Consider the following 26,713-nt stretch of genomic DNA (forward strand, 5'->3'; position numbering starts at 1 on the left):
GAAGTCGCTGAGATTCGGCCCTCGTGGCTTTGCGTGCCCGCGTGGTTGATGTCTCCGCCGAGAACGCGGTCGGCCGGGAGCCGGGGAGGAGCGTGGACGCCGGCCTGGCAGGTACCCCCGCGAGAACGTGGGAGCCGGTGTATTTCAGCTGCATTTATTACTGATCTCGGGCTGCACCAGGGCACTTGTAGGACCGCACCAAAAACAGCGGAAAGTGAGGAGCCAAGCCTGGGTCCGGGGCGGCCCGCCGTACAGCTGGCCTCACGGATTCCATTGCCTGCGCCTGCAGATGACTTGTTCTGGAGAGTAGAGAATGTTCTCGGATTTAAAGTACAATCCGGTTTCCTTTCCATTCATTATAGTTGCCTACACTCAACAAACAAAAGTTGGGAAAGATAAAGGGATTATTCTAGCGCGTCACATTGACAAACACCGACGTTAACACGCTCAGTCCAGCCTGGCTCACTTGCCTCAGGTCAGAGAGGTCACCACTGACGACGCCGGGCCCTCAAGCCGATCCTAATCGAGCTTGGTTCTCTCAGCCTCAGCCGGACCATCCGTTCTTGCCTCTGCCCCACCACGTGCAGGTGTAAGCTTCCGCTGCACTTCTTGTCTGAATCTGCCAAGAAGAAACTGCATCTTTCAGCTAAATTCTTTTCACTGATCAGGGTAGAGTTTAGCGGTTTTTTTTTTTTTTAAGAAAAACAAAAACAAAAACAAAAAAAAACTCTTAAGCTATTTGGTACTCCTCTCCCTCCGGGATTCTGTCTCTAGATTGTGAAAGCTGTCAGAAAATGGAGTCAGGGAAAGCCGTGATGGGAAAGTTCTCACTAATAATTGCCTGATATAAAGAATTAGCACAAAAGACTGCCAAAACCACAACCTTGCACAAAGGCCACAAAACTACACAAAAAAATGCTTCAAGGACATTTGCGCAGCAACTGCCTGTCCAACCTTAGACTGGCCATCCCCTTTGTTACTGATCTTTGTAGCCAAGGATAATTGTTTCAAAACAACTTACGTAATCCTCCTCGTTTTTCCTTTTAAACCCCTTATCTTCCTTTACCTCCCTGAATACACCTATAGTTTACTATGACACCATGTTCTACATTGCAATGCCCACTCTCAAATAAATTTGTCATGTTTGGCAAACCTGTCTGTTATTTAGGTTGACAAGATCAAATGCAAATTTATTCTGGAGTCAACAAATAACTGATTCAGTCTTCCAATGTGCAAGGCAAAGAAGAATATTAAGGAGACACTGTATAGATTAGATCCCTGCCTATAGGCAGCTTCAACACTAATACAATATGGTACGAATGTATAATTGTACTTTAAGGCAGCTTAGGTGGGAAAACAACTAGCAACTAAAAAAAAAAATGGAGTTTACTACCAACTAAAAAAATGGAGGTTTCAAGGTTGACCTAGAATTTGAAAACTGCTTTAAAGACAGGTAAGAAAGATACAGGTAGATGTGCAATGGAAGTAGAAATTGGGTTTCAAGCCCCAAACAGGCTGAGGGGTGGGAAAATAGACATATTCAGGTACATCAATCGTTCCAGTTTGGCATAAGAATGAGATAAATGAAGATGGATTCTAGGAGTTAAGGATGAAATATGTAGGGAGGTACTATGATGTAATGGAGAGAACAAAGATTTCAAGTTAAGACTTTGGTTTAAATCCCAGCTGTGCCTCTTATTAGCTATGTGATCAAAGGTAAATTAGTTAATTTCTCTGACCCTCCATTTCCTCATTTGTATGATAACAATAATGTCCAATTATTCCACAAATATTTTATGGCAAGCCAAGTATTAACTAAGAACTATGTTAAATGATGAAGATATAAAAAAACCATTTATTCATTCATTCATCAAATGAATGCCTTACTGTTTACTAAGTTACACCCTGAGTTAGGCCCTGGAAATAGTGATAAGGGGGAAAAAAGCATGAAACCGTATGAGACCACTTAGATTATGCAGATATACGTGAAAATAAGGCCCAAGACCAAGAAGTCCAAAGGTACTCAACTTGTGGAAGACAGAGAAGGAAAAAAAAGAAAACTAAGTGTAAAGTACTGTAAACTGAAAGGAGAGAATGTTTTAAAAGAGGGACTGGTCAGCTCTCCTAATGGAGAAGTTAGTAAGTTGGCAGAGAAGAATACATTGTATTTAGCAACCTGGAGGTAATTAACTATCTTGACTGTTTCAAGCTATTTCAGCAAAGTGGTGGTTTCAGAAACTAAATTAAAGCAGATTAAGGGAGGAATGGAAGCCTAGGAATTGGAGCCAGAGTATAGACAACTCTTCTGTGTAGTTTTATTATAAAAAGTAATGGAGAAAGAGAGTATCTGGAGAGGTGGTAGGGATGTTTTTAAGATGGAAGACATTAGCACATGTTGGTACACTAAAAAGAATGACTGAGTAGGAAGGCAGAAAACCATGATTGAGCAGAGAGAGGAAATGCTACTGGAAGGCAGCTTGTGAGAAGGCAAGGAAAAATGGGCTCCAGAGCACAGGTATTAGACAGGAAGCAGAATGCACCCATTTTAACAGGAAAGACAGAAGGTGGTCGCAGCTGCAAGCAGGTGAGTGGAAAACTTGAAGGGTTTTTTTTTTTAGTTTTTTTTTTTTTTTTTTTGAGACAGAGACTCACTCTGTTGCCCAGGTTGGAGTGCAGTGGCCTGATCTCGGCTCACTGCAAGCTCCACCTCCTGGGTTCACACCATTCTCCTGCCTCAGCCTCCCAAGTAGCTGGGACTACAGGTGCCCGCTACCACGCCTGGCTAATTTTTTGTATTTTTAGTAGAGACGGGGTTTCACCATGTTAGCCAGGATGGTCTCGATCTCCTGACCTCATGATCTGCCTGCCTCGGCCTCCCAAAGTGCTGGGATTACAGACATGAGCCACTGTACCCAGCCAACTTGAAGGATTTTTATTTCTGATATATTTTCTTTCCTTCATGAAATATAAAGGGAAAATCAGCTGACAGTTGAGTAGGGGAGAGAGATACAGAAGGTCTGAGGAAGAAGAAGGTGTGTCAGAGAGCAGGAAAGCAAAGTTTCCAGGATGCCAAGTGTTTTGCCTTCTTGAGAGTTGTGGTCATGAATTTAAAGTGAAACTACTCGGTCTGGCTTTGTCAGGTTCTCAGTCAAGTTTACCTACTTGGATTTAGGCTTGGACAAAGTAGATAATGGGGTTCATTCAGGAAGGGGTTTTCCAGGTGAGGAAGAGGGATAAAGAAATTGAAGTCTGTTTGTAAAGGAGTGATGATAATGATGAGCCATGATATCTAAGCTGGACAAGGTAGGAAATTTGAGGGCTATAAATGGTGAAAAAAGCCAATGAACTGGAGATTTCAATAAGATTAGAGAATGGCTGTCTTCGGGGTACTAGAGGTGGTGAGCTGGAAGGACAGGAAATGATTGCATGAGAATAACTTGCTTGAAATAAAGATTTCAGAAGTCATACTAATATTGGCGACAGCAAGGTGTAGAGGGGTAAAAGGCAACTGAATGTGAGTTGGTTAAGGAATTAGAAAGTAGCATACAGCCAGTCCTAGCTTGGCATGGTAGAACATGACTAGAAAAATGACCATGGAAGTTGAAATTGTGCAAAGTGATCTTAATAATCAAAGAGAAAAATTAAAATTGTTCTGTGACACTTAAGAACTTTTGTTGAAACATCAAAAACTGTGTTACTGCTACGTAGACATATCAGGAATTTTTTAAATTGTAAAACTAATTTATTTAGTATGCCATAATTTAAAACATGAGAAACATGGAGAATCAGTCTTTATTCTTTGTGAAAAACAAAAGAAAACAAAACAACTTACCAATAGTAGTGTGAACTGTTTGCCTCTTCTCATACTATTAATCTTCTGTCTTGAAAAATTGTCATTCTGCATTCTAAGTTTAGATTAGCTTCCAACATTTTATCTTTGCATTTTCAATCTTGTGAACTATTCTCAGGAATTCTTTAATACAAAGTGTATCAGCAACACTTCCTGTGGACCTCTTCACCCTTTTGTCACAGCCACTTTAATCTCTTAACATTAATCAATTCATAAAATGATGAAACCAGAATTTACTGGCTGAATAAGGTTTTTATTTAGTCTCTTTGTAATTATTTTCTTTCAACAAGACTACCAACTTCAACACTTCACCTGAATGCTAGCCAGACTGATTGGGAAAAAATTTAAATTTATTACAGTCTTCAGTCAAAAGCAGGAAAAGGTCTTTATATCGGCCATAATTTGCATTCTCTTTCTAGCGCAATTTAAACCAAAAGATCCTGAAGCAACTTACCTTGTTTTTTCTACTTACTGAACTTTTTCTCTATGGCTTCTATGGTGCCTTTTGTGTAGACCGAGGTCTCATCCTATCTTTGCTTTGCTTTTGTCATTTTCAAATTCCCTAATCACATCTAATTTCATTTCTGCATTATTATTTTTTTATTTGCTGTACTTTCATCTTTCTTGGCCAATTCCCTTTTAATGATCCATTTTTGTAAAATATCATGTTAGTTTATCACTGGGAAACAAGGAAGCTATACAACTACATGCTTTGCTGCTTATAAACTGAAAAACTGAGTAACAGTTGTGCAGTGACCAACAACTGACAGACTCTGAAAGAAGGATTGTGATATCTGCTACGGACTGAATGTTTGTGCCTCACCTGCAAATTCATAAATTGAAGCCCTAATCCCCAGTGTGATGGTATTTGGAAGTGAGAACTTTGGGAGGTGATTAGATTTACATGAGGTCACGAGAGCAGAGTCCCCATGATGGGGATTAATATCCTTTCAAAAAGAAGAAGAGATACAAGATTCATATTCCTTCTCTTTCTCTCTCCCCTGCCCCCACCCCCACCAAGGAAAGACCAGGTAAGGACATAACCAGGAAGAGGACCCTCACCAAGAACCACCATGTTGGCACCCTGATCTCAGACTTTCAGCCTCTAGAACCTCAATAAAAAATATTTGTTTAAGCAACCCAGTCTAAGGCATTTAATTATATTAGCCCAAGCTAAGACAGTGCCCATCTGTTATTTACATAGTGATCTGTGAACTGAAGAGCTAGCTGTGAATTTTCTTCTTTATGCAATTCCTCACATAAAGTTAATATGCCATCATAATTGAAATGTGAACCACCTTGTTGGGGAACTGGTATTATTTAACTAAACCACAGTAAATGAAATTTGCTTGAATATTCTCAAAGTGAAAATTGCACAGTGCATACTAGAACCGCGCAAAGTGAGGACTGCCTTGTTGGATGGCTCATCTATGTGGATGTTGAAGTCCCAAGGAAAGATGACAGGAGTTGGGTGGCGATGAAGATTATAATCCAGTAGCTCAAGTCTTCAAGTGATGGGGAGGAATAAGCCAGGGACTACAGGCAGCAGAAATCAACAGGTAAAAGATTATATATTCAGATAGCATAAATTTTCAGGAGCCAGAATTTTTTTAAGGTCAAAGGGGTTACCTACGCTAACTCCTGGCTGTAAGTCATCAAAGATTGAGAGGAAAAAAACAGCCTTCATTTGAGAGGGCTGCAGTGGCACTCCTCTTCAGGGAAAAGTCAGATTGCTTTTAAGGAAAGGAACTCAAAATGCATGTGGAAGAGAGGTTGGAAATATAGAGAAGCCTGATGAACCATATAAAGTTCCGGCCGGGCGCGGTGGCTCACGCCTGTAATCCCAGCACTTTGGGAGGCCGAGGTGGGCGGATCACGAAGTCAGGAGATCGAGACCATCCTGGCTAACACAGTGAAACCCCATCTCTACTAAAAATACAAAAAATTAGCCGGGCATGGTGGCAGGCGCCTGTAGTCCCAGCTACTCAGGAGGCTGAGGCATGAGAATGGTGTGAACCTGGGAGGTGGAGCTTGCAGTGAGCCGATGGACTGAAGGAAATGTTTATGTGATATTTTATGTGAGTGATCTTCACAGTCGGCAAGTGGTTCAAAAGTTATGTATCTGAATACTTAGCATGATAGTCTAGTGGGGTCAGGTGATACTACCCTTTTATAGGATCGTGGTGAAGTACAGCCTAGGTGGAGGAGCCTGGGGGAAAGAGGCTGATGATAGCAGGGCAGAGGTTTTCTTGGTACAGGTCTCAACAGAGCTTATTGGGGAAGAAAAGGAGGAAAGGAGTTTTATGTTAGAGGAAAGGCAATAATAGAAGATATTATGGAGGACAAAGGGGGGTATCTCACCCAATCTGGAGAAGCAGTGAGAGAGACGTTGGATTGACAGTGAGAAGTGTTGCTAGGATCTGAGATCTTTATAATGCACCTGGAATCCACTTAACCTCAGAAAACAGCAGAGTATTACATTATGGACAATCTAGAACCTTAAGAGTAGGCAGAAGAATTGGTATTCGCTCATAAGGCAATCAAGAGCCACTGAGGCGTTTTGAGGCAAAGACTGATATAAAGTTATGCTTCCAAGATGAAAACTCCATCAGTTTTATGTGTAAGGTATGGAGATGAGACGTAAGGCAAAGAAAATAGGCCCATTGGGTTTTCTCCCTGCCTCATTCTTGGAAGCATTTACTAGAGGTGTAGTTGCTGAATACCAGCCCCCCAATACAAAAGAAGTTCAGTGAGGTCAGGGGACTTGTCTGTTTTTTTCACCACAATACAATCTGCATCTCCAACAGTGCCTAGAACACAGTAGATGCATGATTCTGTTGAACAAAAAAATAATAAATGAATCAATGAAATAAAGGGGCTATTGAAACAGATTTGAGGGAAGTGAGTACCTAGGCTAGAGATATAACAAATGGAAAATTGAAGCTATTTTGAGCCACTTCAAAAAATTAAAATCTATAGAATTTAACAACTAAGTATATATGGGGGTTTACAGAAGGGAAAGAGAAAGAACAGAGCTAAAGGTAATTTGGATGTATCAGACGTAATAAGTGTGCATAAGTGCTTGATTACATATTATTTACTTTAATTCACATGCAAACCTTAGGAAAAAGGTATAATTCTCATTTTACAAACAAGTCTATCTATGAGGCAGTCAACTCAATTACCAGGTAGTATATTTTGCAATTAATTCATCCTGACAAGTTCATCAGGAAGGCAAATTGCATGATATGACATATTTCATAGGTTATTACTAATTTTTTCTGTGGTCAAGATTAGCATCAATAGCTCCTTTTAAAGAGTTTTTTTGGCTACAACTATCATGTATATTCTCTGTATAATGGTGGAGTGATTTTTTTTTCACCAAGCATATTTTTCTTTTATTATGAAAGAACAGTTGTTCTGATATATAGTTGCCAGAAGGAAACTCTCAGGGAATTTTAGTTTACTAATAGAATTGGTAGAAATTGTAAGAAAATGATCAAAATTTTTTTTGTTTCTTCTTAAAAAAATGGGATACATGTGCAGAATGTCCAGATTTGTTACATAGGTATACATGTGCCGTGGTGGTGTGCTGCATCTGTTGACCCATCCTCTAAGTTCCCTCCCCTCCACTGTCACCCCCAACAGGCCCTGGTGTGTGTTGTTCCCCTCTCTTGTGTCCATGTGTTCTCAATGTTCAACTCCCACTTATGAGTGAGAACATGTGATGTTTTTTTCTCCTGTGTTAGTTTGCTGACGATGATAGCTTCCAGCTTCATCCATGTCCCTGCAAAGGACATGATCTCATTCATTTTTATGGCTGCATAGTATACTATGGTGTATATGTACCACATTTTCTTTATCCAGTCTATCATTGATGGGCATTTAGGTTAGTTCCATGTCTTTGCTATTGTGAATAGTGCTGAAATAAACATACATGTGCATGTGTCTTCATAGTAGAATGATTTATATTCCTTTGGGTATATACACAGTAATGGAATTGCTGGGTCAAATGGTATTTCTGGTTCTAGATCCTTGAGGAATTGCCATACTGTCTTCCACAATGGTTGAACTAATTTACATTCTCACCAACAGTGTAAAAGCGTTCCTATTTCTCTACAGCCTCGCCAGCATCCATTGTTTTCGGACTTTTTAATAATCACCATTCTGACTGGTGTGAGATGGTATCTCATTGTGGTTTTGATTTGCATTTCTCTGATGATCAGTGATGTTGAGCTTTTTTTCCATATGTTTGTTGGCCACATAAATGTCTTCTTTTGAGAAATGTCTGTTCATATCCTTTGCCCACTTTTTGATGGGGTTGTTTTTTTTTCTTGTAAATATGTTTAAGTACCTTGCAAATTATGGATATTAGACTTTTGTCAGATGGGTAGGTCGCAAAAATTTTCTCCCATTCTGTAGGTTGCCTGTTCACTCTGATGATAGTTTCTTTTGCTGTACAGAAGCTCTTTAGTTTAATTACATTCCATTTGTCAATTTTGGCTTTTGTTGCAATTGCTTTTGGCATTTTTGTCATGAAGTCTTTGCCCATGCCTGTGTCCTGAATGGTATTGCCTAGATTTTCTTCTAGAGTTTTTATGGTTTTGGGTTTTACATTTAAGTCTTTAATCCATCTTAAGTTACTTCTTGTATAAGGTGTAAGGAAGGGGTCCAGTTTCAGTTTTCTGCATATGGCTAGCCAGTTTTCCCAGCACCATTTACTGAATAGGAGATCCTTTTCCCATTGCTTATTTTTGTCAGGTTTGTCGAAGGTCAGATGGCTGTAGATGTGTGGTGTTATTTCTGAGGTCTCTGTTCTGCTCCATTGGTCTATATGTCTGTTTTGGTACCAGTACCATGCTGTTTTGGTTACTGTAGCCTTGTAGTATAGTTTGAAGTCATGTAGCATGATGCCTCCAGCTTTGTTCTTTTTGCTTAGGATTGTCTTGGCTATATGGGGTCTTCTTTGATTCTATATGAAATTTAAAATAGTTTTTTCTAATTCTGTGAAAAATATCAATGGTAGTTTCATGGGAATAACATTGAATCTATAAATTACTTTGGGCAGTGTGGCCATTTTCACGATGGTGATTCTTCCTATCCCTGAGGATGGAATGTTTTCCCCTTTGTTTATGTCCTCTCTTATTTCCTTGAGCAGTGGTTTGTAGTTCTTGAAGAGGTGCTTCACATCCCTTGTTATCTCTATTCCTAGGTATTTTATTCTCTTTGTAGTGAGTGTGAATGGGAGTTTATTCATGATTTGGCTCTCTGCTTACCTATTGTTGGTGTAAAGGAAAGCTTGTGATTTTTGCACATTGATTTTGTATCCTGAGACTTTGCTGTAGTTGCTTATCAGTTCCAGAAGTTTTGGGGCTGAGATGATGTGGTTTTCTAAATATAAAATCATGTCATCTGAAAACAGAGACAACTTGACTTCCTCTCCCCCTATTTGAATACCCTTTATTTCTTTCTCTTGCCTGATTGCCCTGGCCAGAACTTCCAATATTATGTTGAATAGAAGTGGTGAGAGAGGGCATCCTTGTCTTGTACCGGTTTTCCAAGGGAATGCTTCCAGCTTTTGCCCATTCAATATGATATTGGCTGTGGTTTTGTCATAAATAGCTCTTATTATTTTGAGATCTGTTCCATCAATACCTAGTTTATTGAGAGTTTTTAACATGAAGGGATGTTGAAGTTTGTCAACCCTATCAATCTGCATCTATTGAGATAATCATGTGGTTTTTGTCTTTGGTTCTGTTTATGAGATGGATTACATTTATTGATTTGCATATGTTGAACCAGCCTTGCATCCCAGGGATGAAGCCGACTTGATCATGGTAGATAAGTTTTTTGATGTGCTGCTGGATTCGGTTGGCCAGTATTTTATTGAGAATTTTCACATTGATGTTCATCAGGGATATTGGCCTGAAGTTTTCTTTTTTTTGTTGTGTCTCTTCCAGGTTTTGGTATCAGGGCGATGCTGGCTTCATAAAATGAGTTAGGGAGGATTCCCTCCTTTTCAATTGTTTGGAATAGTTTCAGAAGGAATGGTACTAGCTCCTCTTTGTATTTCTGGTAGAATTCAGCTGTGAATCCTTCTTGCCCTGGGCTTTTTTTGGTTGGTAGGCTATTAATTACTGCTTCAGTTTCAGGCTTCTTATTGGCCTATTCAGGGATTCAACTTCTTCCTGGTTTGGTCTTGGTAGGGTGTATGCATCCAGGAATTTATCCATTTCTTCTAGATTTTCTAGTTTATTTGCGTAGAGGTGTTTGTAGTATTCTCTAATGGTAGTTTGTATTTCTGTGGGGTCAGTGGTGATATCCCCTTTATCATTTTTTATTGTGTCTATTTGATTCTTCTCTCTTCTTATTAATCTAGCTAGTGGTCTTTCTATTTAGTTAATTTTTTTTCAAAAAACCAGCTCCTGGATTCATGGATTTTTTGGAGGGTTTATTGTGTCTCTGTCTCCTTCAATTCTTCTCTGATGTTAGTTATTTTTTGTCTTCTGCTAGCTTTTGGATTAGTTTGCTCTTGCCTCTGTAGCTCTTTTAATTGTGATGTTAGGGTGTTGATTTGAGATCTTTCTAGCTTTCTGATGCAGGCATTTAGTGCTGTAAATTTCTCTCTTAACACTGCTTTAGCTGTGTCCCAGAGATTCTGGTATATTACCTTTGTTCTCATTGGTTTCAAATAACTTCTTGATTTTTGCCTTAGTTTCATTATTTATCCAGGAGTCATTCAGGAGCACGTTGTTCAACTTCCATGAAATTGTGTGGTACTGAGTGAGCTTCTTAATCCTGAGTTCTAATTTGATTGCACTGTCATCTGAAAGACTGTTTGTTATGATTTCAGTTCTTTTGCATTTGCTGAGGAGTGCTTTACTTCCAATTATATGGTTGATTTTAGAATAAGTGCCATATGGCACTGGAAAGAATGTATATTCTGTTGATTTGGAGTAGAAAGGTCTGTAGACGTCTACTAGGTCCACTTGATCCAGAGCTGAGTTCCAAGTCCTGAATATCCTTGTTAATTTTCTGTCTCATTGATCTGTCTAATACTGACAGTGGGGTGTTAAGGTCTCTCACTATCACCGTGTGGGAGTCTAAGTCTCTTTGTAGGTCTCTAAGAATATGTTTTATGAATTTGAGTGCTCCAGTATTGGGTGCATATATATTCAGAATAGTTAGCTCTTCTTGTTGAATTGTTCCCTTTACCATTACATAGTGCCCTTCTTTTTTGATCTTTGTTGGTTTAAAGTCTGTTTTGACAGAGACTAGGATTGCAACCCCTGTTTTGTTGTTGTTGTTGTTGTTGTTGTTGTTGTTTTTTTTTTGCTTTCCATTTGCTTGGTAAATTTTCCTCCTTCCCTTTATTTTGAGCCTGTGTGTCTTTGCATGTAAGGTGGGTCTCCTGAATACCGTACACTGACAGGTGTTGACTCCTTATCCAATTTGCCTGTCTGTGTCTTTTAACTGGTGGCATTCAGCCCATTTACATTTAAGGTTAGTGTTGTTATATGTGAATTTGATCCTGTCATGATGCTATTTGATTATTTTGCACACTAGTTGATCCAGTTTCTTCACAGTGTCATTGGTCTTTATATATTGGTGTGTTTTTGCAGTGGCTGCTACCAGTTTTTCCTTTCCATATTTAGTGCTTCTTTCAGGAGCTGTTGCAGAGCAGGCCTGATGGTAACAAAATCCCTCAGCATTTGCTTGTCTGGAAAGGATTTTATTTCTCCTTCGCTTATGAAGCTTAGTTTGGCTGGATATGAAATTCTGGGTTGAAAATTACTTTCTTTAAGAATGTTGAATATTGACCCTCAATCTCTTCTGGCTTATAGAGTTTCTGTGAGATGTCCACTGTTAGTCTGATGGGCTTCCCTTTGTATGTGACCTGGCCTTTCTCTCTGGCTGCCCTTAACAGGTTTTCCTTCATTTTAACTTCGGAGAATCTGGCAATTATGTGTCTTGGGGTTGATCTTCTCATGGAGTATCTTAATGGTGTTGTCTGTATTTTCTGAATTTACATGTTGGCCTGTCTTCCTAGGTTGGGGAAGTTTTCCTAGATAATATCCTGAAGTGTGTTTTCTAGCTTGTTTCCATTCTCCCCATCTCCTTCTGCTACTCCAATCAATCGTAGGTTTGGCCTTTTTATGAAGTCCCATATTTCTTGGAGGCTTTGTTCATTCCTTTTCATTCGTTTTTCTCTATTCTTGTCTGTATATCTTATTTTAGTAAGGTGGTCTTCAAACTCTGATATCCTTTCTTCCACTTGGTCGATTCTGCTGTTGATACTTGTGTATGCTTCGCAAAGTTCTCATGCTGTGTTTTTCAGCTCCATCAGGTTGGTTATGTTCTTCTCTAAGCTGGTTATTCTAGTTAGCAATTGCTCTAACTTTTTATGAAGGCTCTTAGCTTCTTTCCATTGGGTTAGAACATGCTCCATTAGTTGATCATAATTTTTTTATTACACATCTTCTGAAGTCTACTTCTGTCAATTCGTCCCTCTGATCCTCCGTCCAGTTCTGTGCCCTTGATGGAGAGACACTGTGATCATTTGGAGGAAAAGAGGCACTCTGGCCTTTTGGGTTTTCGCATTTTTTTCATTGATTCTTTCTTATCTTCATGAGTTTGTCTAGTTTTGGTCTTTGAGGCTGCTGACCCTTAGATGGGGTTTTTGTGGGGGCCTTTTTTGTTGTTGTCATTTTCTGCTTGTTTTTCTTTAAATAGGCCCCTTTTCTGTAGGGCTGCTGCAGTTTGCTGGGGTGAATGGCCCTACTCATCTGATTTGCTCTTATACCTGGAGATGTCACTCAAGGAAGCTGGAAAGCAGCAAAGATGTGTGCCTGCTCCTTTTTCTGGGACCTCTGACCTTGAGGGGCACCAACCTGATGCCAGTAGGATCACTCCTGTATAGGGTATCTGACAACCCCTGTTGGAGGGTCTCACCCAGTTGGGTGACACGGGGAGCAGGACCCATCTAATGAAGCAATTTGTCCCTTAGTAGAGAGAGTGTGTTTCACTGGGGGGAACCCACTTGTCTGGGCTGCCTGGATTACTCAGAACTACCAGGAGGAGAGGCTAAGCCTGCTGGTCCACAGAGACTGCAGCCACCCCTCCCACTAGGGGCTCAGGCCCAGGGAGATCCAAATTCTGTCCCTGAGCCTCTGGCTGGAGTTATTGGAGATCCTGCAGGAAAGCCACTGAGGAAGGATGGGTCAGAGTTAGACCTGAAGAGGCACTCTGGCTGCAGACTGCCACAGCTGGTGTGTTGGGCTGTGGGGACAAGTCTTGGGACCAAGCTGTCCAGCCTGCCTGGCTCCAGCAGGGGAAAAGCGCAGCCTGGAGCTATAGAAATGGGTGCTGCCCTTCCCCTACCCAGGGGGCTTAGCATGTTAGGCAGTTGCAAGTCCCAGTGCTGGCTGCTGCCCCTCCCACAAGGAGTTCAAATGGATTAGACATCAGGCAGCTGCAGCCAGTGCTGGCCACCCTTCCCCATGGGAGTTGGGTAAGCTTAAGCAGATTCCAGCTGAGAGGCTGTACGAATCTGCGCGTTCCAGGGTTGTGATGCTAGCCCCAGTGGCGTGGGTTTGCAAGTGGAATCTTCCGATCTGTGGGTTGCACAGTTCCATGGAAAAACAACAGTTTCCCTGGCTGGGTAGCACACTTACTCACCACCTCCCCTGGCTTGGGGGAAGGGGGTTCGCCTTCCCCATGTGGCTCTCAGGTGGGCTGCCACACCACACTGCTCTTCCTTCTCTGTGTGGGTAATGCCAGCCTTCTAGTCAATTTTGATGAGAGAACCTGGATACCTTGGTTGCTGGTGAAGGATTCACATGCTTATGCTTTTTTTCCCATAGGAGCCTCCTACATGGTGCTGCTTCTAGTCGGCCGTCTTGGCCCCACCCCTAGTTTTGCATGGCTGGGAGGCCTCAGGAAACTTAAAATCATGGCGCAAGGCAAAGGGAAAGCAACGCACCTTCTTCACAAGGCAGCAGGAGGGAGCTGGAGTGATTTTCTAAGAATAATTCTGGCCAAACTTTCATGCAGTCCCGCAGCCAAACTCCATTTGGATGTATTCAGGCAGGAATCATATTTCAGCTCCTTAACTCTCATAAGTGGAAACTGACACCAACTCATTATAAAACCTAAGTGGAAAAAAAAAACCCTTCTCTGCCATTTTTATCTCCTTGTTTATAGATAATTCAACTAATAGGTATTTTTACTGGTCAGTATTGACGTGGTTGTTTTCAGTTCTGGTTGTAATGATGAAAATCATACTGATTATCACAGGTATTGCTTGCCTCCCACAAGTGCACACCCTGCCTCCCTGCTAGAAGAGTCCCAATTTGTACACTGGATCCACAATTTTCTCTTTTTTTTTTTTTTTTTTTTTTTTAAGAGATGGAGTCTTGCCACGTTGCTCAGGCTTGTCTCAAATTCCTGGGCTAGAGCAGTCCTCCCACCCTGGCCTTCCCATGTGCTGCGATTATAGGAGTGAGCCACTGTGGCTGGCAAATAGCCACACTTTTCACATGATCTCGTGCTTCAGAAAAGGTAGGCTCCAGCCCCAACCTTAAGGAGGGAATTACAACTGGTCTAGTCATAGGAACATGATTAAATTCTGTCAAGCAAAATGAATGTACGTGGAAGTCTGTGGGGAGAATGGGAAGTTTGAGAGAACCTGGATCCTTGATCAAATCCCTGGGAAATAAAATTTTCCTCATTTCTTTAAACAATTAATATGAATTTTCAGTTCTTGCATCTGAAAAAAAGATCCTAGAAGGCTCACAGAGCCTAACAGAGCCTAATAGATTAGTAAATTGACTACACACTTGTAAGCAGTTTGGCTGGAGCGGGAGGATATTAGGGAATTATGAAATATAATAACATCTTTCTTTCAAACTTGGTAATTCCTTTCAAAACAATGAATACAAAGTATTAAAATATCATTAGAAATTTCCAAAATCTATCTTAACATCTACTGAATTTGATACTTTACAAGGTTGCATTTTAATTTCCTGTAGCAAATTATCATTTTCTTAAATCTTACAAAAATGATCTTTTCCCTATACTCTACTATAAGAATTTGTATATACATACATATATACTCACACAGACACACATGCATACACCTTTTATACTACTTTGGCATACTATTATGTTAGTTAATATAATAGTAAGTATAAATATAAAAATCTAGCTTCTACTTTGTTGTTAAAATAATACAATTGAAAGGCCTCAAATGAGAATAAGAATATAGCAAATCAGAAATATTATGAGGTTTACAAATATGTAAATTTCATTTATTTTTGAAAAGTTCGGAAGTAAACAATCCTTAGTACCTGTAATGAGCTATTCATAATAAAGGGCAAACACCAAGACCAGTGCCATGTAGGATTCTGCTTCGTGTTTAGCTGCGACCCAGCTGTCCCATGCAATGTCCCAGATCCATCTGCTGGCAATCTGTGAGAGAAATTTTGTAAAGACCAACTTTAGATTGAACATATTAAGAAGTAATTTTCAAATCTACACTAGTTTTTTAAAAATGAATGCATCAGTATCTCAGAAATTATTTTTAAGATGTAATTTATCTGGTTTTCCCTTTCATAAAGAGCCTGGAGAATGACGCTGCCCCAGCCCATCCTTCTTCTTTACCAGAGGCTGGCCTTTCTCTAAACAGAGAGAGGCTTCCTTAGCTGTGTTTCCAGGGCCAGGAGCAGAAGGCCCCTGGGAATGGGGATGTAGTGGCTCTGCATACAGCATGACTCTGCCATGTAGTCCATGATAAGGAAGTCTTCCCACCCTTTAAAGATTTTCAGCCAAAAAGGTTTGTCAGGGCCTTGCCTTGAAATGAAGAAATGGCATTAACTATACAAGTAGGCTGTTACGGACAATTCTAACTCCTTTTCTCTGTGTACAAACCCATATGTGATCTGATTCCAGCCCACTTCTTTGTGGAGGATCTAAAATGGCCCCAATTTTTTTTTCTGAGACATAGTTTCACTCTTATTTCCCAGGCTAGAGTGTGATGGCGTGATCTCGGTTCACTGCAACCTCCACCTCCTGAGTTCAAGTGATTCTCCTGCCTCAGCCTCCTGAGTAGCTGGGATTACAGGTGCCTGCCACCACGTCCAGCTAATTTTTGTATTTTTAGTAGAGATGGGGTTTCACCATGTTGACCAAGCTGCTTGAACTCCTGACCTCAGCTGATCCACCCGCGTCAGCCTCCCAAAGTGCTGGGATTACAGACATGAGCTACCACGTCTGGCCGAAAAAGGCCCAAATTCTTTATGGCTTCTCCTATTAGGAAGTTGACTTTATGTCCCCACCCTGTGAATAATTCTTGGCCTTGTGACTTGCTATGAGTTGTAAAATATGACACTGTGAAACTTCCAAGCAAGGCCTTCAGAGGTCTTGTAGCTTCCGCTCTCACACTCGTGGAACACTATGTTGAGACCCCCATGTTATGAAAGCCCACTCAACCTACTGGAGGATGCTGGCTCACATGCAAGAGAACCCAGGTGCCCAGGCCACAGCTAGCCCACCAGTCAGACAAGTGACAGAAGCCGTCTTGGACCTGCAGGCCCAGGTAAGTCATTAGAGGGCTACAAGTGCATCAGTGAGACCAGCAGAAAAGCCAAGTAGCTGACCCAGGCTGAGCTGACTCACAGAAAGTAAGCAAATACATGGCTGTTGTTATAAGATACTCAGTTCTGGGGTGGTTTGTTGTACAATAATATAAGCTGAAACATCCCCCCACTGCACATCATGCCACTATCTACTAGCTACTAGTCCAGCTACACTTGTTACATATCAATCACACCAAGTCATCCCTGCCTCAGGATCTTTGCACTTGAAGTTTTCTCTGCTTGGAACATTCTCCCTTCTCTTTGGTATAGCTGGTTCCTTCTTATCTGAACATCAGAGGGTTCTCCCTTCTCTAAACAATCCCAAGTAGCCACTCTGCTACTCTGTCATATCCCTACCTTAATGTTCTCTTTGTAGCACTTATCATCTAGAACGTTCCTATTTCTTAAGTCCGTATGTCATATGTGGTGCAGCTTCTCTTCTCCATGGGAGCCAGGACGGTTCTTTCTTGCTGACTGGCGGTTCTCTCGCCAGTACCCCTCTGCCAGTCCAGGTCCCCCTCCCCATGCTTCATCATGCAGTCCACTCCTCTATGGAACCTCTACAGATTATTCCAAACACAGCTTTTTCTCTCTTTTCTCTCCAACTCCCACATATTCCTTACCAACTCCTTACATAATTACACAGCCTAGTGATATTATCTCTTTATTAATAAATACTGTTAATAATTACCTTGCTGTTTATTGAGGGCTCTGTGCTGGTGATTATGTTAAGGATTTTAATACAGATAATTTCATTTAATCTTCACAACAGCTCTAGGAAGCCAGTTTTGTCATCACCATTTTATAGATGAAGAAACTGCCAAGGCCACAGCCAGCAAGTGTGGCAGAGGCGATCTGACTCCAAAACCCAGGCTGTTTACATTATCCCTATCATTTTATTTCCCTGAATTCTAAATTGTGCTGCTTTATCTCCTTAAGTAGAGTAAAATCTCCTTGAGAATCATGGTCCGTGTTTTATCATTCCTTGATTTTCCTTAGTACCTAACACCTATTAGTGCCCAAAATAAATTTACTGGTTAACTTAAATGACATTAAACTGTCAAAATTGATATGATCAAGGAACAGAATAGCAGTGCAATTTAATAAATTAGTAGTACCAAATTGCTACTTCTAGGTTTGTACTTTTCTTTCTTTTTCTTTTTTTTTTTTTTTTTGAGTCTGTTGCCCAGGCTGGAGTGCAGTGGAGCGAACTCGGGCCACTGCAACCTCCGCTTCCCAGTTTCAAGTGAGTCTCCTGCCTTAGCCTCCCGAGTAGCTGGGAATACAGGCACCCACCACCATGCCCAGCTAATTTTTGTATTTTTAGTAGAGACGGGGTTTCACCATGTTAGCCAGGCTGGTCTCAAACTCCTGACCTCAGGTGATCCACCTGCCTCAGCCTCCCAAACTGCTGGGATTACAGGCATGAGCCAACGCACCCAGCTGGTTTGTACTTTTCAAATAATTTACAGTGAAATAAATATACTTAACAACATGATACTTTCCTTCAAAAAGTACCTCAGAATCTATGGCATGCCCTTGAGTCATCACAATAAAAATCAAATCACTAGGGAGGAGATGCCTTATAGTTCTAATTGCTAGATCCTGTATCAATGGGTTACTTACATTTATTGCTTGGCCAGTCTTTTGAATAAATAATACTTTTATAATGAACTTGTAACGGTGGTACCCAAATTCTTTGACTGCTAACAGTATGCGGTCTGCCAATTCAAGTGACAAGTGAGAGAATACTTTATCATCATATTTGACATCTTTAAGACTTTCCTTTAAGAAAATTTAAGAAAAATACTTTTATTTTCAAACCAAATATTTTCTATATAAAAATTCAAGTAGAAAACATGTCTAAATAATATATATATAACTGTTTTAAAATAAATATATTCCTAACTAAATAATATTAAATAAATTTTATGCTTACCTATTTCAGTAACAATTTTGAGGAATATTTATTGGGGTTTTCAAATTATATTCAATTACTTTTCATTATCGATACAAGCTTTAAGTTGTAATTTACTAGACTACTCTGCCAAACAGTTAATAGACACAAGGAGATTTTCTAAAGAAGACTTCTAGAAGGTAAAGGAAATTCTTAGGTAAAGGAAAGAAACCTTTTTAAATTTATACATTTATTAAAATTCAGATTTTGGTTTTCTTATACTGAAGATTACTTGGACTCAGAACCTGTACCAAGTCACTGCCCTGCTCAGTGGGCTCATATTAAAACTACTTCTTTCCAGCCCTCCCCTGTAGTCTCTCACTCCACTAATTTTTCTCTGGCCTCCAGGAAAATGAAATCAAAGATTTCTAACCATGTTTATTAATAAATTAATGTATAGCTTGAAGGAAATGGACATGGCTTGTGGACTATAAAGCATTACTCTTGCAAACCAGGAGCAGAACTGGACACCTAGCAGACAGACTACACATCTCTGATTAACTGACTTGTTGTGCCTGCACCAATGACACAATGCCTTCTGGTTCTAGTGATAATTGCATGAGTCAATTCCTGGAATAAATTTCTTCGTATATATAATTTCTGTTTCTCTGTAGAACCCTCATACAATACTGCTATCATATATATTTATCAACCTACTGTTAGTATCTGCTGGACTTTAGTTTCTACTGAATGAGCTTGGAATTTCTTCAATGGCTCCATTCTATATGAATTAGCAAACTTTAATTTTGCCAGGGCACTCTTCCATTCTTTACCTATATCAGCAATTGAGTCATCAAAAGGAGGCTCCACATACTGAACATCGTGAATTGACTCTCTCAGTCTTTCTCTTAAAATCTGTGTATACTGGAGGAGAAAGAGAGAGGGGAAGAGAGAAAGGCAGAAAGATTACTTTTTAAACTGTAAATGAGTTTTCAGAATAAAGAACCCTGTACAGTGGGACAGGGCTCACACAAAGCTTGGAAATTTGTTAAACAGATTTCTACGATGATGTGGTTGCTAAATCCTAGATTCACTCCTGGCTATCAATTTGGCAAAAAAAAAAATAGGAATACTATTTATCCTTTTATCTATACTCACAAACATATACATACAAATTGCATGCATATATTTAGAATATCCATGGATGATCCAAAGGAACTAGAAACAAGAGTGGCCTCCAGGGAGGGCAACTGAGTGGCTATGGGATGGAGATATAGGGAAAACCTTTCTTCCTCCCTACCCTGAGATTATGAAAATATTATCCTTCATTGTCTTAAAATTTTATTTTACTTCATTTACTTATTTTTAAATAATACAATTATTTAGATAGCACATTCATAAGTCTTAAGGTGAAAAGACACCAAAAGAGCATTGATTTGATATATATATCAGTTCATGCTTTTGACATGAAACATCCATTCTGTGACATCCAATATGCATTAATGAAATATTTGCTTAGTGCCCAATATGTCCCAGATAAATGCTCTAGCCTCTTAAGTTAAAGCAGTGAGCTTAATTTTATTAATAGCCAGGAATTTCTTTTTCTTGCCTAATTGCTTGGCTAGAACTTCCAGCTCTATGTTGAAAAGAAGTGGCAAAAGTGGACATCCTCGCTTTGTTACTAATATTACAGGAAAAGCTTTCAGTCTTTCCCCATCGAGTATGATGTTTGCTGTGAAGTTTTTTTTTTTTTTTTTGAGACAGAGTCTTGCTCAGTCGGCCAGGCTGGAGTGCAGTGGCGCGATCTTGACTCACTGCAACCTCTGCCTCCTAGGTTGAAGTTATTCTTCTGCCTCAGCCTCCTGAGTAGCTGGGACTACAGGTGCATGCCACCACTCCCAACTAATTTTTTTGTTGTTGTTGTATTTTTAGTAGAGACGGGGTTTCACCATGTTAGCCAGGATGGTCTTGATCTCCTGACCTCGTGATCCACCTGCCTTGGCCTCCCAAAATGCTAGGATTACAGACATGAGCCACTGCACCTGGCATTTGCTGTGCAGTTTTCATATAGAGCTTTTATTAGGTTGAAGTAGTTTCCTCCTATTTCTAGTTTTTGGGGTGTTTTTATAATAAAAGAGTGTTGAATTTGACATATGCTTTTTCTTCATCAATTGAGATTTATCAGGTGGTTTATTTCATTTAGTTAATGTGGTGTATTACCTTGATCGATTTTCATATGTTGGACCATCCTTGCATTCCAGGAACAAATTTCACTTGGCCTCGGTGTCAAATCCTTTAAATAAAATGCTGAATTCAGTTTGCTAGTATTTTGTTGAGAATTTTTGCATCAGTGTTAATACATGATACAGGTCTGTAGTTTGCTTTTTTTGTGGCATCTTTGTCTGCCTTTGGTATTAGGGTAATGCTGACTTCACAGAATGAGTTAGACAGTATTCTCTCTGCTTTTATCTTCTGAAAGAGATTGTAATAATTGATATAACTTTTTCCTTAAATGCTTGGTAGAATTCACCAAGGAAATCACCTGAACCTGGTGATTTCTGCTTTGGAAGGTTGTTACTGATTCAAGTTTTAAAAACAGATGTATGCTTATTCAGATTATCTATTTCTTTTTGTATGACTTTTGGGAAATTGCATCTTTCAAGGAATTGGTCCATTTCATGTAGGTTATCAAATTTCTGGGCACAGAATTGTTCATAATATTCTTCCATTATATTTATAGTGTTCATGTAATTTCTAGCAATATCCTGACTTGCATTTCTGCTATTAGTAATGTGTGTCCTCTCTTTCTTAGCCTGCATAGAGGCTTATAGATTTTATTGATCTTTTCAAAGAAAAAGCTTTTGGTTTTGTTGGTACCTGATTTCAATTTCATCAATTTCTGCTATAATTTTTATTATTTCTTTTCTTCTTGGATTTAATTTGTTCTTCTTTTTCTAGTTTCTTTGAGGCTTATTTTAGCTCTTTCTTCTTTTCTAATATATGCACACATTGAATTCTATACATTTCCTTCCAACCCGTTTTTGCTGCACTCTACAAATTTTGATGTTTTCATTTTTATTTAGCTCAAAATATTTTTTAAATTTGAGATTTCTTCTTTTGTAACAGTGTTTTTTGATGTCTAGCATTTCTAGTTCTTAGGATTTCCAGTTCTATGCTTACATTGCTCATCCGTTCTTGCATGCAATTTTGTCAACTACAGCCCTTTAACATATTAATCATAGTTACTTAAATTGTGATAATTCAACATCCCTGCCATGTCTGGTTCTGCTGCTCTGTGTGTTTGTTGTTGTTTTTAGTATGCCTAATTTTTTTCCTGATAGGCAGACATGATTCACCAGGTAAAGAAACTGCTGTTAACAAGGCCTCTGGCAATGTGCTGGTAATGTATTAACGGTGAGGAAGCATTCTGTAGTTGTATGACTAGGTATTTTAGTGAACCTGTGCTTCTGGACTGTGAACTTCACATATGTTTCTGAGTTTTTTTTTTTTTTTCCCTACTTGCTTAAGTCACACAGGATGGCTAAGGAGGGCTGGAGTGAGGTCACAGAGCAAACTGCTGCTTGTCAATCTACTTTTGGGGGCAGCAGTTTGTCCTGTGACCTCACTTCTCTTACGGATCTAAGAAGAGTTAATTTTTTCAGTTTGTTCAGCTTTTTACTTGTTAGGACATAGTAGGGACTTTAAGGAAGCTGGAAGTCTTACCTTCGCTTTTTGAACGATATTTTAGCTGAGTATAGAATTCTAGGTTGTTAGTCATTTTCTTTCAATCCTTAAAGATGATGCTTCGATGTCTTCTGTCTTGCATTGTTTCTGAGAAGTATGCTGTCATTTTGTCTGTTTCTATGTGTGTAACGTTCCTTTGTTCTAGTTGCCTTTAAATTTTTAAGTCACTGGTTTCAAGCAATTTTATTATTGTATGTCTTGGCATAATTTTCTTCATGTATCTTGTGCCTGGAGTTCACTGAGCCTCTTAGATTTGTGGGTTTATAGTTTTCAACAAATTTGAAAATTTCTCATTCCTTATTTCTTCCAGTACTTTTTGTCTGTCCTCTCTCACCTCATTTGGGGACTCAAATTACAAGAACGTTAGGCAACTTTAAGTTCTGTCAAAGCTCATTGACATCTTGTAATATTTTTTCAGCATCCTCCCCCAATTTCCACATCTCTAAATGTCCTTTCTTCTGCACTGTTGAATCTGCTGTTAATACCATTTAGTGTATTTTCATCCCTGACATAGTATTTTTCATCTACAGAAGTTCGATTTGAATTTAACATGCTCAGTCTTTCTCTACACTCTTAAATATATGGAATGTAATTGTAATAACTTCATAATATATGATTAAATTTGACGAAAACTAATAACTCTCTTAACTACTTTAATGTCTGTTTATACTAATTCTATTTTTGTGTAATTTCTGGGCTGCTTTTACTGCTTCAATTTTGAACTTTATTTTCATGCTTTTCTGTAGGTCTATTAATATTTAAAGACCAGACAGTGTGAATTTTACCTTCTTATAGGCTGGATATTTTTGTATTCCTAAGACTCTTGAGCTTTCTTCTAGAACAAAGACATTTGGAAACAGTTTAATCCTCTTTAGCCTTGCTTCTCAACCTTGATAAGCCAGATCAGAGAACTTGTTCTCTATTTTTTCCCACTACTGAGGCAATACACCTCTTAGCATGCTAACCAAAGCCCTGTATTTTTCATGGTTTTCCACTTTTTCTGGTGGGAACACGTCCAAGGATTTTTTTTCTGTTCCTTTTGGGTGATTCTTTCTCCACCTCCACTCTCCACCTTTGGTGAGAAGCTTCCTCACCAGATGCACTGCTGCACTCAGCTGAATATTGTGGGAAACCCTCTGTAGGTCTTTGGGGTGGTTTGTGCAGCCCTGTCTTAATACTCTGCTCTCCAGTCTCATGCTACCTTGGCTTCCCAGGCTCCTAACTCCTTTTGAAATAAAGGAGGCCTTTCCTTGCGTTGTAGCCTGGAAACTCTCACCAGGCAATTAAGGTGGGGGCAATATTGGGGTTCACCTTACCTATTTCTCATCTCTCGGAAATCACTCTCTTGTCCTGCCTGACACCTAAATCAATGGAAACAATTGTTCCATACATTTTTGTGTGTTACTTTAAGTAGTTTCTGGTAAGAATTACTCCATATTGGCTGCGAGTAGAAGTCCCTCACCATAAATAAATCTCTTCTTGTGATCATCTGTCAGGCTTCTGTGTCTCTTAACTGCAAAAGCAGCATTATTAGCTCCCTAAACCTCTTAAAAACAAAATCATTTTGTTCTTGTTTATTAAGAGAATGCTTCTCTAAGGCAGTGATTGGGACCTTCCTTTCCTCCACAATATACTCAAGGGATGCAACTACATAGTATCATTAACAGCGGCTTTCAACTGCAATGATTCTTAAGGAAATGGGGCATTCATGTGTGGCCTGAAAATAACCATTAATGCTTCTAATATGCTGAAAATTTACATCTGTACCATTTCTCCTTTGTGTATAATATTGGCTGACTTGCTATACTTATTAAGAGTATTTTATTCCTTTTATTAAGAATCTTTATAATCTTTTTTAAATTGGGAATAGGCTTTAAATATGATCAACTTTTTGGCATCTAATAATACCTGAGTTTCTACTGATATAGCATTTCCTTATATTGAGCCTACATATAGCCCTAAAATAAAATGAGCTTGGGCATGAGATACTACTTTTATTTCTAAATGCCACATGCTAGTGTTTAAGATTTTTTTTTTCTTTTCTGAGACAAGAGTCTCACTCTGTTGCCCAGGCTGGAGTGCAGTGGCATGATCTCGGCTCACTGCAACTTCCTCCTCCCGGGTTCAAGCAATTCTCGTGCCTCAGCCTCCCTGAGTAGCTGGGATTACAGGTGCCTACCACCAAGCCCGGCTAATTTTTGTATTTTTAGTAGAGACGGGGTTTTGGCATGTTGGCCAGGCTGGTTTTGAACTCCTGACCTCAGGTGATCCATCCGCCTTGGCCTCCCAAAGTGGGGATTACATGCATGGGCCACTGCACCCGGCTGTATTTAAGAATTTCAATGCATGTGCACAAGTGAGAACAATCAAGTTTTCCAATTTTAGTAATCTACTTCGCATTTTGTTACCTTTGATCGCAACAACAGGAACTCATTCGTGTTAAGCCGAAGTATAATTTATTGGAAAGATACAGTTTACATAACAGCAGAGAAGGCTGACGAACCAGATTCAGAAAGATACAGGGAACACTTTAGCTTCTCATCTTCAATGTGAATAAACCTCAATCATTTTCTTTGCATTATTTCAAAGAATTCATCTAATTAGCTTAGTTTGGGTCTCATCCTCATTAAAAAGGGAAGTAGCTGACAATCTCACCAAAGCTCTATACAATTGCAGATGAGTTAATTCTCTAAAAGTTAACTGAGGTGCTACCACTAGAAAAAAAGAAATGGAGGCAAGACAGATAAAATCAAGAGATGGTCATATTGATTAAACGGTATGTCTTAAATTTTCCTATGCTCCAAAATAGGGAAATTAACAGCTACCTTAAATTAGAAATAACTAAGTGAACAGCTTCCTCAGGTACATTTAGTGAGCATTTGTAGAGTCCTTTCTCAGTTTCTTCCCAATTATTGTTCTATTCAAATTTCTCACCTCTAAAAGAATCAACTTTAAAGATAGCTATAATTGATCACATCCATATTAAATACTAATAATTACTTTGGTCCATGTCCCCTCACTCCCAGATTTTAACCTATATACCAGGTGCACCTATGTGTCTCCTCATTTTGAGTTCAGGCTCATTGAATTTTAAAGACCACTTCAGACCTCAGATAGGCAGTTTATAAAAGCCACCCTTGTCTGCCTCAATATATAGAAATTTTTCTTTACTGTTGGTGACCTATCTGTTACTCAGACTCATTGCCAAGAAATACAGCATAGTGTTTGGGAGTGTGAAGTTTTAAGTCCAACTGATTTAGGTTTCTAGCCCTGCTCTGCTCTTTTTCTTAGCTGTGTAAACTTGGCCTGTTTACTTTTCCTCCTTTATTTAGTTCGTTCTTTCCTCTGTAAAATGTAGACACCAGGGAAACAAGAACCTGAAATTTCGCCATTATTTTGAGAATTCTCTTTTTAAGAGTAATCTTAAAATGTTTTAGGGTCTTCAAAAAATTGTTTTGCCTGTCATCTCTGTCTTCATCCTATTATAGGTCCACGAAGTAAGTATGAAGAGAAACCAGTATAGGCCAATTGGACCGAGTACTAGCATACAGGTTCTGGTCCCAGCTCTATCATTACAGCTTTGTATCCTTGGGCAAACTAATTTTCTGTTAAAGTATCAATAAAATATAGAGTCTTTAATACATTAACGGTTTTCAAAGCCTAATCATATAGAAATACCTGTTATACCACCAATAAAACTGCATAATGACCCTTTCCATCAATATCAGTAAGTTTTGGACAGGGTATTTTCAATTTAAGTTTTTTTCTCCTGTACATTCTTCAAATACCCAGACTGCTGATGTTTTAAAAACCCAAAACATGGCACTATTCTGACTGGTTTATCATTTTTTTAATACAACACACACTCATTTTTCGCTAGCAAAACTGCTTATAATGGCACTAAATACACTAACACAGTGTTTTAGTACAAAGCAATAATACTCAAGAGTACTCTCAGGAAATCCGCAAGCTGAGTAAATTTGAAAAGAAGATCTTGCAACCACCCTTCCAATCGACTTATGTAGGGTTCTATGGCCCTAATTAAAAAACAAGAAAACTTTAGCACTCAAGTCCAAAGGGGACTGCCCAACTCAGTCTCAGGCTTCAATTTCGCATCTGGGGAAAAAAGAAACACAAAAGGGAAATGCTGCCTCCTTGGCTCTGGGGGTGGTGACGGGAGCGGGGCCCACTGGGGAGCGATTTCAATTAAACGGTCGGACATAGCCGTCTCGGGCCCCTAGCAGTCTCCGCACTCACTGCCTCCTTCTCGAACATGCTAGGCCTCCTTTCTTTCCTAGGCGTCACTGGAGCCTGCTGAGGGGTCTGGTTCGGGGTCTGGATGGGACTCGACTTCACGCCTCGGCCTCGCTTCTCCATCTCGCTCTGTTCTCCAAGACGCCCACCGCCTCCCCTTCACCGCCGGCGGTCAAACGCCCTAGCCAGTCCCGCGAGGGCGGAAGTCTCCCACCTGCGCCTCGTACGGTCGGAAGTGCCCGCCAGGGCTCCAAGGCGCCTGGAGGAGGGGCGCGCAGGCGCCTGCGTCATTCACGCGCGCCGCAGCGGGGCACCGGAAGTTATGGAGGTAGG

General features: G+C 39.7%; 2 protein-coding genes across 8 annotated transcripts in view; one reads left to right on the forward strand and one right to left on the reverse strand.

The window, feature by feature from the left end:
* Positions 1-531: 531 nt before the first annotated feature.
* DYNLT2 (dynein light chain Tctex-type 2) lies at positions 532-26,519 on the reverse strand. 2 transcript variants are annotated; one of them, XM_063708015.1, is made up of 5 exons: positions 26,384-26,519; positions 19,100-19,306; positions 18,112-18,270; positions 15,199-15,319; positions 532-619 (listed from the first exon to the last, which is right to left on the reverse strand). In XM_063708015.1, the coding sequence occupies exons 1-4, from the start codon at positions 26,501-26,503 to the stop codon at positions 15,209-15,211; spliced, it is 597 nt and encodes a 198-aa protein (XP_063564085.1). In that variant the 5' UTR covers positions 26,504-26,519; the 3' UTR covers positions 532-619; positions 15,199-15,208. The 2 variants fall into 2 exon arrangements, with proteins under 2 accessions (XP_063564085.1, XP_030868325.1); XM_031012465.2 differs by lacking the exon at positions 532-619 and having other exon boundaries at positions 15,130-15,319.
* Positions 26,466-26,713, forward strand: part of ERMARD (ER membrane associated RNA degradation) — a 30,775-nt gene continuing 30,527 nt past the window's right edge. For all 6 annotated transcript variants that reach the window (XR_004070720.2, XR_008681096.1, XM_031012467.2 and 3 more), the window contains exon 1: positions 26,466-26,708. Coding sequence is in view for 4 of the 6 variants with exons in the window: in XM_031012467.2 (XP_030868327.2) it covers positions 26,466-26,708 (243 nt within the window). In the remaining 2 variants the exon portion in view is untranslated. The remainder of the gene's footprint in view (positions 26,709-26,713) is intronic.

The sequence above is a fragment of the Gorilla gorilla genome, chromosome 5, assembly GCF_029281585.2.
Source record: "Gorilla gorilla gorilla isolate KB3781 chromosome 5, NHGRI_mGorGor1-v2.1_pri, whole genome shotgun sequence".
Classification (NCBI taxonomy): Eukaryota; Metazoa; Chordata; class Mammalia; order Primates; family Hominidae; genus Gorilla; species Gorilla gorilla.